General features: G+C 57.3%; 1 protein-coding gene across 7 annotated transcripts in view; it reads right to left on the bottom strand.

Annotated features, from left to right (window-relative positions):
• Positions 1-15,874, bottom strand: part of CALN1 (calneuron 1) — an 89,105-nt gene that overhangs the window by 55,270 nt on the left and 17,961 nt on the right. For 3 of the 7 annotated variants that reach the window (XM_015646853.3, XM_033518909.1, XM_015646854.3), the window contains exon 3: positions 3,777-3,901. In XM_015646853.3, the coding sequence (XP_015502339.1) occupies positions 3,777-3,901 (125 nt within the window). Of the gene's footprint in view, positions 1-3,776; positions 3,902-12,731; positions 13,056-13,568; positions 14,193-14,957; positions 14,981-15,874 lie in introns of those variants that run through there. The other 4 variants (XM_033518910.1, XM_015646857.3, XM_015646856.3 and 1 more) reach the window with 4 other exon arrangements.

Raw genomic sequence — 15,874 nt, 5'->3', positions numbered from 1 at the left:
GTCCCCAGAATGTCCCCAGAACATCCCCAGTGTCCCCAGAGCATCCCCAGTGTCCCCACTGTCCCCAGAGTGTCCCTGCCCCAGGACAGCCACCCTGCCCAGCTCCAGGTGCCGCAGCCCCCCAGCCCTTGGTCCCCTGGCCGTGGTGGCCAGCAGGGGACAGCTGCTGGTCCCAGCTCCAGGGGAGCAGCAGGAGCCCCAGGTCCCCTCAGGGCACTCTGCAGCTGCTCAGGGATCTCTCCCACAGCCAGGGAACAGAGATCCAGCTGGGAGCTGGAGCCAGGGGAGGTGCTGGGAAGAGGAAGCAGAAATCAGGTTAATGTTCCCTAATGATGGGAAGAGCTCCTGGGGAGGGATGTCCCCACACTCCTGTCCTGTCCCCAGGCTCCTGCAGCTCCTTTGCTGGGCTGCTCTGCTCACACCCCCAGCTCAACCAGGCAAAACCCTGGCATTGCCACCCTCAAGCTCCACATTAGGGACTGCAACAATCCCAAAAATCTCTCCCAGTCTAGAAAATTCCCTACAGACCCCTCAGCCCCTCAGGTGAGGCACCAGATGCCAACACTGCCCTGCAGCAGCATTTCCTCCTGCTGACTCCCGAGGAAGCTGCCTCAGGGAAGGATTTACTGGGATGTTTACCTGGATAAGTGTTCACAGGTTCACCTTTGGGTTCCTGCTCCCCCAGCCTGCTTCTCCTGCACCTCCCTTCAGGTGAGATTTGTCATATTCCCACTCTGGCAATGTTTTTCCCTCCTGACAATACCCTTTAGATAGTGCCTGTGGAGGTGGATGACTCAAGCTTGACATGATTATTTCCATCCAGCATTTTTTATTAAAAATACTCCTGATGGTTCAGAACGTGAGGACAGGAGCTGCCTTGGAAGGGACGTGGAAAGCTGCACAAACCCTGCCATGGTTTTATGTCAACCAACAGAAAATGTGTGTGGAACAGCCCCTCCCAGCCTGAATTTACCACTCCAAGCACACAAAGCTCCAAGCACACGGCACTTCCATCCCCCTGAGACCCCTCCACGCTTCCAGTCCCTCGGAGCCAGGTCATGGATGAGCTGCCACTTCCAGCTCTGGTATTTCCCTGCAGTTACAAAGTTCAGCATCTCCTGATTCAGCTCTGGGCAAGCAGATTCCCAAACACCCTCACACCACTCCAGAGCCACAAACAGCAACACCCCTGAGCAGAGTGACCTCTCCCCCTGCTGCCAGCAGCGTGCTCAGAGGCAGCAGCACAGAAAAAACCAGACAGGACCTGGGGATGGCAGATGGATGCTGCAACCCAGGGAAGTTTAGCAGGGAAAAAACTCCCTGTGCTCTCCTGAGGCCTCACCTGGGAAACTGAACACAATTCTGGTGTCCCCAGGGTGGGGAGGACGTGGAATTATTGGAATTATTGGAATTATTGGAATTATTTGGATTATTGGAATTATTGGAGCAAGGCCACAGGTGGCCCTGAAGTTGATAAAGGGACTGGAGCACCTCCCCTATGGAGACAGACTGAGAAATTTGGGATTGTTCATGTGGAGAAGGCTCCAGGGACACCTCAGGGCTCCAGGAGAGCTGGAGAGGGACTGGGGACAAGGGATGGAGGGACAGGACACAGGGAATGGCTCCCAGTGCCAGAGGGCAGGGCTGGATGGGATTTTGGGCAGGGATTGTTCCTGGCAGGGTGGGCAGGGGCTGGGGCTGTCCCTGGATCCCTGGCAGTGCCCAAGGCCAGGCTGGATGGGTTTGGAGCTCCTGGGACAGGGGAGGTGTCCCTGCCATGGCTGGGGTGGCACTGGATGGGATTTAAGGTCCCTCCCACCCAAACTTTTCTGGGATTCTGTCATTCTGAATATTCTATTGGAAAATCTTTCAGAGAAGAGGCAGAGCAGCACTTGGAGCGTTCACCACAAGCCCTGAGCTCCTTCCCCCTTACATTCCTCAGAATCAGAGCCCTTTCCCATTTCCTGCTGTCCCTGTTCTCCTCCAGCCCCCACCTGCAGCTGGGACAGGGAGAATTCCCGTTTATTCCCTGTGGGATGGGCTGGGAGCGGGCTCAGGCTGCAGCACCGTGCCCTGCAGCATCCCAGGATCCCTTCCCAAGTGAACAGTGCTGACACACACAGCGCCAGACACAGGAAAAAAGAAATCTGCTGGCAAGAACCCAACGGATCAGGCACTTGTTGGAGCCTTGAGCGCAGAGGAACGTTATAGAAAATTCCTAGTAACTCCTCCAGCTCCAAACCTATCATAATTTAATCTGTGTGACTGGAATTTCTCAATAGGCTGGAACTCCCTCAGGACCAAAATCTCATTGAAAAAGAAACCAAGGAGAATTTTGGCATCTCTCCCCCAGCCTGGAAGATGAAATGCAAATCTGTTATTGGCATCGAGCTCTCACAGCTTGATCCATCCAAAGAGCTCCAATAGCCTGACATTAACTTCTCAAGGAAGAACATTTTGTTACTCATCCTCAGACAGTTTATGCTTGAAGGCAGAAAGACTAATTCTGTTTGGGGTTTGGGCAGTGAACCTTCCCCAGTTACCAGCACAGTCAGGCACTGATCTGGTATTAGAGACAAAACACGGGGAGATGGAGGCTGCTGACTTCATTTCAAATAGAAATCCCAGCGGCTGACTTCATTTCAAATAGAAATCCCAGCGGCTGAACGCTGCTGGCCCCCGGCAGAGCAGGTCCAGCCTCTCCTCTGCCCTGGCCGGGTGGGATGGATGTGCTCGGTGCCAGCAGGGAGGAAGAGGAGCTGAGCTGGAGCTCCCCGAGCTGGGGACGGGCACAGAGCGAAGGAAAGGATCTCAGTCCCAGCCTGTGAACACACGGGTCACAGCCCAGAGGAGCTCCGGCCACCCCCGGGGACAGGGGGGCTCCGGGGACAGGGGACAGAGGTCCCCCCGCAATGTGGGGACACACGGCCACTGCCCTGCGGCTCCGGTCAGCACCTCTCGGTTCTCCTGCTCCAATTTCCCTCATTAGCCGCTAATTAGCGGAGATCCGCAGCTCGGGAGCACCGGGTCCCCCCGGGGCTGGGCTCCGATGCTCCCGGCCCGGGGATGGGGACACCGGGACAGCTGGAACCGAGCCTGGATCCCCTTCCCCAGCCGGCACAGCCCGGAGCCATGAGAACCCCAGGGCAGGGAAGTGAGGATGGATTCCCAGTTCCATCAGGACAGGGAAGTGAGGATGGATTTCCAGTTCCATCAGGGAAGTGAGGATGGATTCCCAGTTCCATCAGGGAAGAGAAGTGAGGATGGATTTCCAGTTCCATCAGGGAAGAGAAGTGAGGATGGATTTCCAGTTCCATCAGGGAAGAGAAGTGAGGATGGATTTGCAGTTCCTCACCTCCTGGGCCAGGGCAGAGGGGATCACCAACAGCTCCAGGGGGAAATGATGGGACCCTGCAGGCAGCACACGTGCACAGCCTTCCTGATGGAAGTGCCAGACCAAGGCTGCTCTCTGCTCCCTACCACTGATCAGGAAAATGGGATTTTAGAGCTCTTAAGCCACAATCTGCCTCCCTGCATCCTCTGACACTGACACGTGGGGAGGAGCCTCCCTTTGAGAAGTGGGACCTGGTGGGAAGAGCAGACTCAGCTCTGCAGGGTCCCAGGGAAGGATAAAGACATCTCTGGGACAGTTTGAGCCTAAATTTTCTCATTTTACCCATAAAACACAGGCTTAACGTTTCCAAAAGCTGCAGAAGGACAAAAGCTGAGAGCAAAGGCACAGCCCAGCTCCCCAGCCCGGGCAGGGCAGCACTCACCATCGAGCTCCTCCACGGAGATGTTGGCCAGCTGCTCACTGTCACTGCCGGCCGACAGCGAGCGGTTCAGGTAATTGCCCTTGTACAACAAGCCAGCTGTCACATGGTGGAATGGCATCTTCTCCCTGCCAGGGAAACCAGAAAAGAGAGGGATTGGTGTTATCTGCCCCTGTCCCCTGGGAATGGAGCCTGGAGGAGGGGCTGGAGCAGAGCCCCAGTCGGGTGTCACAGGGGGAGCCAGGAGTGAACAAACAGCAAAGCAGCTGCTGGCCCTGGGTGCTGAGAGCACTGAGGGGAGCATTGGAGCCTTGTGGAAACAGATTTCCCAACAGCCAGACTGCATTTCAGCCTTGGCAATAACTACAGAGAGCAGTGGGGTCTGCACTGCAGGTACAAGGTTATTGTGGAGTGCTTGGGTTGGAGAGGACCCCAAAGCCCATCTGAACCAGCCCTGCCAGGGCAGGGACACCTTCCCCTGTCCCAGGAGCTCCCAGCCCTGTCCAGCCCAGCCTTGGGCACTGCCAGGGGTCCAGGGACAGCCCCAGGCGCTGCCCAGAGCACAAATCTCAAAGGCATGGAAGGGTCTGGACAGCCCTGAGACCCCTCAGAGGGCTCAGCCAAGCTCCCTGAGCGAGGTGTTTGTCACTGCAGGGCCCCAGCTCCAGCCCCCAGCGACAGCAGAACCTCCACACCTGAGCAGGGCCCCACAAAGAACGTTCCCATCTCCCAGATGTGGGAGCTGAGGAAAAACCCCACTCCAGGGGGGGCTGGAGCAGGGAGGCGTTTGCAAACCCCACAGGTCCCCAGGGAAGGGCAGGCACTGCCCAGCCAGGAGTGGGGATTGCTGTCAGCAGCTCTCACCCTGTGATTTAGGGGACACGAGGAGGGGGAGAGTTTGCCAAAGTCAATTGAAATATTAAGAGGAAGATTTGTCATGCCCAGGGCTGGATTCAATCAGCACAAACCCATCCCAGGCCTATTGTACTGCTCATTTCCAGCAGAAATAAATCAGCAGAGTCCCCAGAGCCACCCAAGGGGCTCCCTGGGGCTGGAGTGGCCAGGCCAGGCTGGCAGTGTCTCTGGGAGACACAGTGTCTCTGGGACACCCCAGGGACACCCAGGGACACCCAGGGACACCCCAGGAACACCCAGGGACACCCAGGGACACCCCAGGGACACCCAGGAACACCCAGGGACACCCAGGGACACCCAGGGACACCCCAGGGACACCCAGGGACACCCAGGGACACCCAGGAACACCCAGGGACACCCAGGTGCCGTGCCCCAGGAGGGAGGTGCCACCTCTGGAACGCCCCAGCCAGCACCACCATCACCAGCAGCATCTGCCCAGCCTCAGCCAACAACCCAAACGGATGGACAATACACACAAATCCATTTGGGAACAAAACCTTGCTGCCTCCCCGGGCTGGGAACAGCCCTGACAGACCCCCAGGAGCAGAGCAACCTGGAGCCACGGGCGAGCACAGAGGGAGAGCCAGGAGGCTCCTCTTGCACTGCTCAGCACGTTCCAGGAATTTCCCTGGCAGTAATTATGTAAATAAATCCTAATCGTAACTTTAAGTATTTTTATTTGGGAGCCAGTTCGCTCCAGCAGCACATTAGAAACGTAAACAAGGGGTTCTGTTTCATTAAGCACATCTGTAATTTCCCAACCCCTGCCAGTTCATGGGTTTCACTCTGAGACGTTGCTCCCTCTGACACCTGCTGGGCACTGAGGCAGGAGCTGATCCTGGCCAAGGGACACTCCAGCACAGTTCCAGCTCTGGGATCCCTGGAGAGACACTGCAGCCCTTGGCACCACCTTCATTCCTTTGCAGCCCACCACAGCCCATCCAGGCAGCAGCAATTCCTGTTTTCTCTGGATCATCCATCACCCCCCAGGGTAATCCCAGGGTTGGAAGGGACCCACAAGGGTCATCGAGTCCAGCTCTTGGCCAGGGTTCCCCAGGATCCTTCTCCGAGATGGAGCTGGGATCAGTTTCCCTGTGCAGCCCAAAGGATGCCCAGGAATCCATCCTGGGGAGTCCATCCTGGTTTTCCAGCCTCAGGCATGGAACACACGACATCCATGGATGGATCCTGTGTCTGCCCTCCCCACGGAGCTGGAATTGTGTGGATCCCAGCGGTGGGAGCACCTGGCAGGATCCCAAGCTGGATATTGATCTCTGTGGTGTCAAACAGAGCAGGCAGGACGGGGGAGAGGAGAAAATGGAGATTTCCAGCTCTGCCACGGGCTGGGATGAGCCAGTCTGAGCTGCAGGAATGAGAGCAAACCTCCATGGATGCCACACAGGAGTGGAGCCCAGCACAAGCTTTGTTCTCCCAGCCCTTTCCCAGGGCTGAAAGGAATACAGGAACGTACTGAAAAGCCAGGAAGCAGCCAGATGTGTGGGAAACTGGAACTGGGGCTGGGGAGTCCCTGAGGTCACTTTCAAAGCCTTTAAAAATTCATCAGATGAAGTGACGGTGTTCAAGATGCTCCTCCCTGGGCACAGCAATGTTTGAACATCCAAAGCAGAGCAGGGCAGGAGGAGATGACCCCACTTTCCCCAGTGAGGCACTGTCCTTGTCCTCGGAGGGAGGCTGTGTGATCTCCAGCTGCGTCCAGAGGGACAGCAGAGCAAACAGAGCCCTGGGAAACTCCTGGACTGTCTCATCCTCCCTGAGGCACCAGCCAGGGGACACCACCGGCCTCCCCAAGAGGCTCCACTGCCATTCCTGGTCCCTTTCCACACCCCTGTCCCTGCTGAGGGCCATGCTTAGGCCTGGCTTAACCTCTGGCATGGGAAAGGCTGAGCTGGACTAAATCCCCAGAGCTGCTCTGAAGCCAGCACAGTTCAGGGAAGACAAAATCCTTGTGCTGGGAAGAGTCACTTTGTCCCTTGTCACCTGCACTCCCCTGCTGCTAACAATAGCCTTAAAGATTTTTTCTTTTTTAATTTACTTTGTGCACAAACTTGGCACGTGGAGCACAATCTGAGCCCGAGCTGCCTGCAGGGCTCCAAGGGCTGCTCTGGGCTCGGGGGGAGCTGGGAGGATGCAGAGCTCGCCAAGGTGGGGAGGTTGAAGCTGCAGATATGAAGTGCCCAGGTCTGGTTTAATCAAGCTCAGCTTAGGGGTGTGAAGAGAGCCAGGGCTGAGCAGGCTCGGGCTCGTTCTGCTGTACAGACCAAGAGAAGAGGCCTTGGCATGGCTTAAAATGATTCCTTCAAAAGAAAGTCCCAAAGCAGAGCAGGGAGGGCAGTCCTGCAGGAAATCTGTGTTTCCTCACTGCTGATCCCAACCTTTATTGATCCCAGACCCCCAGGAAGGCACATTTGGGGTATTTATAAACAGGACACAGAGCAGAGGCTCCTGCTGAGCTGCACTGGACACTCTGGGCAGGCTGGGAGAGCCAGATCTGCAGGATGAGAGTGCAGTGAGCCCTAAAATTCCCCCTGAGCTTCACACAGGAGGGCTCCCACCTCCCTGGCTGGTCCTCAGGAGTTAGACCCGGCTTTTCCACACACATCTTCAGCAAATTAATCCACCCAGACAGATCCCAGAAACCTTTCACAAGGATTTATGGGCTGCAAACACGAGATCTGAACCCACTCACGTCAGCCTCACTGAACATCTGCTGGTAAAATCCAGGTAAAATCCAAATTGACCTCCAGGGACCATTCCCAGTCCTGACCCATCACGTCCCCACGTGCCCTCTGCACACCTGCCTGGCACTGCAGCTCCAGATGAACATTTATTGGCACCAGCCTAAGGAAAGTTCCCTAAAGCAGGCAGGAAATGCAGACCTGGCACCCACTGGGGAGGGACAGCAGCAATAAAGCTCCTCTCGGTGATCACTGGGCAGAAAACCTCCACAAACAGATCATTCTCAGCAGTCAAAGATGTAACTGGGAAGGAAAAAAACTCCTCAGCAAGGCAGAAAACAAGATCTGAGTGAGCCTCATGTACTGTGCGGCACCTCAGGAGCCACAAACCTCCACGCTGGAGAGCTCCAAAGCGCTCAGAGCTTCACAAGGTTTGTGCTGGGGCTGTTTCCCACCTTCCACAGCAAACGAAAACCGAAAAACTACAAGGGCACTTGAAAAGACATCTCCAAACAAGAGCTGCTGCTTTGAATTGCACGGAAAGGGAGCGCCGGGGGTGCCAGGTCAGGAATAAAATCCAACATTTCTGTCTGGGAGCTGCACATGTGAGCGCACAGGGGAACGGGGAAATTGCTCTTTGTTATTTTTGGAGCTGGGCTGGGGCTGATCCTCAGCTCAAAGAGCCGGGAGGAGAGGGCTGCGAGGAGCCGATAATTCCTGCCTGTCCCCAGGGCAAGAGCAGCGCTCACAAGGGGATAAAGACCCTTTCCACCCCAAACAGGCTTAAAGTGCCCGATTAATGAACCGGCACCGCTGATCACCACAATTCCCTCTCAGCCTCTCAGCTCCCAAACTCAACCTCACCTTCTGCAGACAGAAATCCCCAGATTTCTGCTGCCCCTGGTCGTGTTTAACCAAGATTAGTAAAACATTTCCATCCTCCAGGTTTGGGAAGCCTCAGTTGATGTTAGAAAGTGAAAAAAGAAAGCCAGCAACGCAACAGAAATCTTTAACCTCTTCTCTCCTCTAATAATTCTCCTGAAAACATGAAAAAAAATCAGTTTGGGAATGAAAGTTTGAGGGTTTTATGGCAAAGGAGATCACACAAACCTGCCAGGAGGGACAGGTCCAGCCTGGCCCCAGGGATGTGCTGCTGGAGCTCGAGGGTGGAAGCCCAGGGCTGCTGATGGATTGTTCCCCACGCTGGAGCCTTTGAGCTCCTCCTGGGCCAGGAGCTTGCAGCACTTCCAGCCCACCTGCTGCCCATTTTCCGTGCCCAGCCCATCCTGCCTGTGCTGCAGGGGGAGCCAGGACCACCCTGTGCCCAGCAGGGACCCCTCCAGCGGGGATGGGGGCTCCTCCTGGCCCCAGCCCAGAAATCGGCTCCTCCAGGACGGCCAAAGCAGGGAGCAGGATCAGCTGAGCGGCCAGAGCAGCTCAGGGGTGCCGGAGAGGCTTTGGAGCATCACCCAGCCCTGCCCAGCCCCTCACACCAGCTCCACCCTGCAGCCCCGGCTGCTCGCACACAAAACCATCCCAATTCTCTCTCTCTGGAATGCTCAGCTCGGTTTTTTCCCTGGGTACAACACGAGATCGCTCAGAACTAAATGATGGGAACGAGGTCCTCGCTGACAGCAAGAAAAACAAAATATCCCAGAGCTTTGAGCTGAGGAGCTGATCAAAGCAGGGGGGAAATGTCACTCGTGCACCCCCGGCCCCCAAAAGCCATCCCGAACACCTTTCCCTGCTCCCCTGAACCCTCTTCTCCCCCACTCGCAGCTGCTGAGTGTTTGCCTGGCTGCAGGGCGCTGTTCTGAGCTTCTGTTCATTCCCTCCTGTCCGGTCCCCTCCCCTGGGCAGCCACAAATCAGCCCTGGAGACACGAGCAGCAGCGACTGCTGGCACCCCCAGCACCCTGCTTCACAAAACAATACACAATGGATTATTCACAGCACACCCTGCGTCACACACCAGTAATTATAAACATGAAATCTATCAAATAATGACAATTAACAGCGGATTTGACAGAATAACACACTCCAAATAGCCTGGTGGTTGATTACGTCTTATTAATGAAATGCCAAAACATTGAGGGCTCTTAGCAGGACAATTAATTGCTCCCAATAAATCTGACTTCTGCCAGAGCTCGTCTTTAAAGGAGGCTTTGGGACATCTGGGGAGGGTTATTTCTTAAAGCCATGGCTGATGGTTCCTCCAGAGAATTCCCTGGGAGCTGGGAGGGCTGGAGCCACCAACACACAGAAATGAGCAGAAGGGAATGAGCCAAGGGCAGCCAAGGCTGGAATCATTGATATAAACTGGGGTGGACTGGGGTGGACTGGGGTGGACTGGGGTGGACTGGGGTGCAGGATTCCAACCAAGATCCACTCCCAGCACTTCCCCTGCAAACTCCAGCAGCTCCCTTGGAAAAGTGTCCTCAGACACAGCAGCCCAGATCCCAGGGATCCAGAGGAGAGGATTCCAGGGGATCCAAAGGAGACACAAAGGAATCCAAGGGATCCAGAGAGGATTCCAGGGATCCAGAGAGGATCCAGAGAGGATTCCAGGGGATCCAGAGAGGATCCCAGGGATCCAGAGGGGATCCCAAGGGATCCAAGGAGGATTCCAGGGGATCCCAGGAGGATCCCAGGCTGCTGGGGGAGGGTGAGCAGAGCCAAAGGGAGCCCTGTCCCAGGCAGAGGTGGCCAGGGGTGACCAGGCTGGCTGGCCCTGCCCCGGGGTGGGCTGTGGTCACAGAGGGTGCAGGGATTGTTGTGCCAGGGGCTCCGTTCCTGCAGGAACCAGGAGTGCCCTGGACACGTGGGACTCCTGCCCACGGTGCTCTGTGTGTCTGTCTGTCTGTCCAGACATCCCCTGGGAGCAAACCCCGGGGCTGGGAGGCTGCAGAGCTCTGGAGCACCTCATCATCCTTAATTCCCAAATCCTACCAGCCTGTGCTGTTTCCCTGCAAGCTCCTGCTCCTGGAAGATCCCAGTGAAGCTGTTCCAGGAGCCCCAGTGATCATTTCCTGCTGGAGCAGTGTTGAGCTCTTGGGGTGGCACAATTTACAGCATCCTTATTTCTATTTCAGCGTTTATTTGAAGGGAACACGAAGAGAAATCTGATGCTGGCTGGGCCCAGAACCCACAGGCACTCTGTAAACAAGCTCGACCCTGAGAGATTTCCATGTTTCTTCCTGAAACACCAGGAGAACCAGCGGCTCTGGATAATTGGAAACAGTTACAGAGACTTCATTTTCCTGTTTTTTCTGGGATTTGCTCTCGGGCTGGCTCTTCCCAGCCTTGATACCTGGCAGGGTTGATCAACTCTTTGGAACCTCATTGGCACGAGGGTCGATTTGCCAAGAGCTCTGGTGCAGAAACCACTGCCCTGGAGAGGTCAGGGATGTTCAGGGGAGGCCAATTCTCCTCCAGTGCTGCTTTTAAAAGGGCTCAGAGCAGAGTCCCTGAATGAACAAACAGACCCCGGGGGACACCTCACTGTGACATCCTGGGAGCCTCTGGGCACAGCCCCAGGCCCCTGGGGACATTTGTTAATTTGTTAATTTGTTAATTAGCAGCACAAGAGTGCCCAAGGGACACTTCCCTGGGGTGACAGCAGCACCTGCAGCTCCCAGCCCCCAGCAGGGCTCACCTGGGCCAGGTTCTCCTCCTGTGTTTGCCCCAGGAGCCTCTGCCCTCCTCAGGGCTCCAGGCAGGGGCAGAGCACAGACCCCAGGAACTGAGGCTGGGCAGGGATGAAACCAAACTGGATTTGTGCAGGACCTGTGAGCAAACAAATGCCAGCTCCCTGCTCTGGTTTGACATTCCAGCAGCAGGAGAAGGAGATCCCAAGGAAATGAGATGCACACGGAGTCTGTCCCTGCTGTCCCCTGTGCCAGCCCCCCCTGAGCACAGACACAGGCCCTGGGCCTGTTCAAAAGCAAAGCAGCCCCATTTTAACCCCCCTGAGTGTCCAAGCCCCTGCTGCAGGGAAGGGCTTCAGGAAAAGCACGGGAACACAGGAGGGTGAGGAAAAGGGACAGAGCAGAGCCCCAAAGCAGCATCTCCACCGAGCTCCCCCAGTGCTGGGGTCCAGACATGAACCCAATCATCAAACCTGTCACCCCCTGGGCAGTGTCCCCACCCTGGGGACAGCCACCAAACCTGCAGAGATGTCAGCACAGGAGGGAACGGCTCCAGGCACGGAGCAGCACGGGTGGAATGGCTGGAAATGCCTGGGAAAGGGAGATCCAGGAAAGGTCCAGGTGCAAAAAGGGGCCTGGGAGCCCCAGCTAGGGCAGAACCCAGGGCAGCAGTGCAGGTGTGTGAGGGACAGAGCTGAGGACAGAACCCAGAGATGTGTGAGGGACAGAACTGAGGACAGAACCCAGAGATGTGTGAGGGACAGAGCTGAGGACAGAACCCAGTGCTGATGTGAGGGACAGAGCTGAGGACAGAATTCAGAGCAGATATTTCAGGTTTGCTGTTCTCCTGCTGTAAAAATGAAAATGTGCAAGGATGCCCAGCAAGCCTCCACAAGCTGATGTTAAGTTCAAGGAATGAGAGGGCACTTTTAGAACCACCCACTGAATTTCTTTACATTTTCCAGGTCCTGCCAGGTTCAACAGACTAAATTCAGACTGTGCCTTTTATTACCACTGCTTAATGTCTTTATTCTGAGAACCATTTTCACATGTTAGTGCTTCTATCGAAGGAGGCTGCAGTTAATTAAAAGCAGATCTATAAACCAGTTTGTTTCTATTGCCCTCTTTTCATGATAGCCCAAGAACTATTGCATAATAGCCAGGATTTACTGGAGTTTCTGCCTCACACTTTTAACACTAACCACACTCACAGGTTACAAACACAATGAAAGCCTCCCCAGCCCTGCAAAGCTCCTCCACATGATCAGTTCCCAGAACATCATTAGCTGGGGACTGTATGGACTGAATAAAACTGACTTGGTCTTTTTACACAAGGTTAAAAACCCGTCTCAGTTCACCTCAAGAAGGCACCTGGCTGCAATGAATGATTTCAGACCCTTCTGGCATCCCCAGCATTTTCTGAAAAGCCTCTGCCTGTTTGAATTTGCATCTCTTCATGGACTGCCTGCCATATTTCATCCCAAATCAATAAAAGCTCTATGAGCACAAATCTAAAATGATGCTGGAGGGTATTTCTAGTCCAAGGAGTTCCTCAATGCGCATTTTGCTCAGTTTCCCACAACTCTGGAAGACAAAGCATGCACAGCACCGTCATTGCTCGGGTCAAGCCATGATTTTGCTTGGCAATGAGGACATTTCAAAAGAAATAGGAAGGAGAAAGTTGCATTGCTGCGAACTTACAGGGGCAGCGCTCCTGGAGGAGGGGGGAGCCGCACGGGACCGGCCATGGCAATGGGCTGGGGCAGGAGAGCCCCAAACAGCCCCAAAATTCTGCTCCTAAAGCCATCCACAGTCACAGAGCTGGCAGGGAAGGGATCGGCTGCACCAGGAGAAGCCTCCAGCACGGATTGGACAGAACCTGGCTGGAAATGGAACCGGGGAGGGGAGTGGGGAACAGGGAGGCTCAGCCCCGCTCCCCACACGGCTCAGGCAGGCAAGGAAAGAGATTTGGCTTAAATCAACCTCTGTGCCTTTCGCTGTGGTTTTGGGTTGGGGTTTTTTTTTTTCTCTTTGCAAGCCGGGTCCTGCCCTGGGGCTGGATGGCAGAGAGAGAGCTGCTGGAGAAGTGCTTTTGTTCCCTGCCCAAATCCTGCTGCTCCCAGGACCGAGCCCCACCGAGAACTTGGGGCGCTGTGAGCCGAGCTCTGCACACCCCAGAACCGCAGGAGCCTCCCCACGGGAGCCCCGACACCCCGGGAGCTTTACCCGGACAGGACCCCTCTGTGCCCCTCTCACGCCCAGCCCCGATGTGCCCCGAGCCCAGCAGACCCCTCTGGGCACAGCCTTTAGCCACAGGTGCAGTGCAGAGAGGATTTGGCTCCGGCTCCAGCGCATCCTCCGAGCAAACAGCCGAGCATCCCCCGAGACTCCCCAAACTGAGAGGGGGAAGCCTCCCCGTGCAAGCCCCCCCGGGATTGGGGTCCCACAGATGCATTCGGGGGGAAGGGAGCGTGCAGAGACCCGCGGGGAGCCAGCTGGAAAATTCCCTGCCAAGGAAATGGCATCGGGAGCTCTTACCTGCTCGGATTTGTATTCCCAGCTAGCAGCACACCTACAGCCCCAGGCTCTCAGGGGGCATCGCGGGGGTGCAGATTTCTGCAGGTCATGGGTGTGTACAGCCAGAAGCAAAAAAAGCCCGACCCAAAACAACCCCCCCAAAATCCCCCAAAAGCCACAACATGACCCAAATGAGATCCCTGCAACGGCTGTCTCGTTACAAGCAAGATGAGATGAAGGAGGGGTTTTTACTTGCTCTGAGGCATCATATGGAGCTTAATCACAGCAGTTACGTATTGGGTTCTTTTGGCCTTCAATCAAGTGTGTCATTTCGGTGGCAGCTGCCTACGTGATGCCAGCACCCCGGGCGCTCCAGTCCTGTGCCAGTGCCGGCCTTGTGCGGCTCGACAACGGGCAAATTCCACTGCCCAGGCTGCGGGAAGCTCCTCCTGTAGTCCAGCGAGCCCTGGGAGCCAGGCAGGATCACTCAGCTCTCCTCGGGAGCCCGGGGAGCCGCTCCCGGCACCGCGCCCGTCCCGCTCCCATCTCAGCGCATCCCGAGCGCTCCCGGAGCGGCCGGGAGGGGACGCGGCACGGGCCCGGGGGGAGGCAGCTGCTGCACGGAAAACAGCCAAACTTGGTGGGTGGGAAAGGGCTGGGGAGCTGCCGGCCAGGAGCCGGCCCGGCCCGGCCCGGCCCTCTGCAGCCCCGGGGCTGCTCCGGCGGGGGAAGCAGGAGGCGAGCGCTGGAAATCAGGTGCTGATGGAGGCTGGTGTGGAATCGGCAGAAATCAGCCGCGGTTCGGGCTCATCGGGGCTCCGGCCGGGCAGCGGGGGCACGGGAGCGGCTCTGCTCGGGAGCCTTTGGGCATCGGGGGGTGTTTGGGGCCCAATTCCTCCGTCAAGCGCATTTGTTGGGTTTGACAGATTCATTGGGACCCATCCATTCAAACAGATGGCGGCTGCTCGCTGTGCTCCGGGATCTCCATCCGTGCGCGGCTCCCCGGGAGCAGGACACCGCATAGACACGGGCTCTCATTACATCACCGCCAGGGCGAGCAGGGGGCACGAAACCCACGGGAAAGGTTGGCAGGGCAGCCCGGGTGCTCCTGTGCCGCTCCATGGCAACTCCACAAACACGCGTGTGAGCGCCCACGGCCGCACGGCGAGGGGCACGGCCGCGGATCCGGCACCGGGGGAGGGATCAGCATCCCCAGCATCCCCAGCATCACCCCCGGTCCCCCCGCGGGGATCGCTCGGCTGCCGCCCCGCCTGCCTCTGAAGCCCCAACAGGTTCCCTGTGGAGCCGGGGAGGGGAGGGCGCTGCCGGCTCCCTCCGAGCCCTCCCCTCCGTCCCCGCCCGGCCGGGGGGCAGCCCGAGCTCCCCATCCTCCGGCAGCTCCTGACTCACCTCTCCACCAGCCGGCTCCTCCGCCACAGGTTCGCTCGGCTCCACAGCCCCCCGCCCCCCGCCCCCCGCCCCTCCAGATCGCTCCAGACGAGTTATTCCAAGCAGGATGGAGGGAGGAGGCACGGGGAGATCTGGGCGGTGGGGATGGCGGAGAGAGAGGAAAAAATAATGTAAAAAAAACCCACAAGCGAAGGGCTGAAATCAAATCAAACAAGCGAAGAGCTGGACCGCAAGAGGCGATGCTGGAGGAGGAGGAGGAGGAGGAGGAGGAGGAAGAGGAGGGCGGCGCGGCAGCCCCGGCTCAGCTCCCCATGGCCCCCGAGCGCAGCCCGAGCCCCGCCGCGCTCCCCCGGCCCGGCCAGGGACCACCCTCCTCCTCCAGCCCCGCTAACCCCTTCCTCGCCGGGCCGCCCCCTCCTCCCCATCCTGCAGCCCCCCGGGACGGGCACGGCCCCCAAAATCCAGCGGCGGGAGGGACCCGCTGCCCTGGGGCCGAGCCCCGCACGAAGTGGTGTCTCCGGGTCTCCCTTGGCACGGAAAAGCCAGCTCCTTTTTCACAAGCACAGAATCCTTGGTTGGAAAAGACCTCCAGGATCAAGTCCAGCCACTGCCCAGCCCACCACTGCCACTGTCCCCAGGTGCCACGGCCATCCCTCCAGGGACTCCACCACCACCTCCCTGGGCAGCTCCTGACCACCCTTTCCATGGAGAAATTTCCCCAAAAACCTCCCCTGAGCTCCCCTGGCCCAGCCTGAGGCCGTTCCCTCTCCTCCTGTCCCTGTTCCCTGGCAGCACAGCCCGACCCCCCCGCTGTCCCCTCCTGCCAGGGACTTGTGCAGAGCCACAAGGGCCCCCTGAGCTCCTTTTCTCCAGGCTGAGCCCCTTCCCAGCTCCCTCAGCCCCTTCCCAGCTCCCTC

The sequence above is a fragment of the Parus major genome, chromosome 19 (genome assembly GCF_001522545.3).
Source record: "Parus major isolate Abel chromosome 19, Parus_major1.1, whole genome shotgun sequence".
NCBI classification, from domain to species: domain Eukaryota; kingdom Metazoa; phylum Chordata; class Aves; order Passeriformes; family Paridae; genus Parus; species Parus major.
Note: the sequence above shows the minus strand (reverse complement) of the source record. Positions and strands in the feature narration are given on the sequence as shown.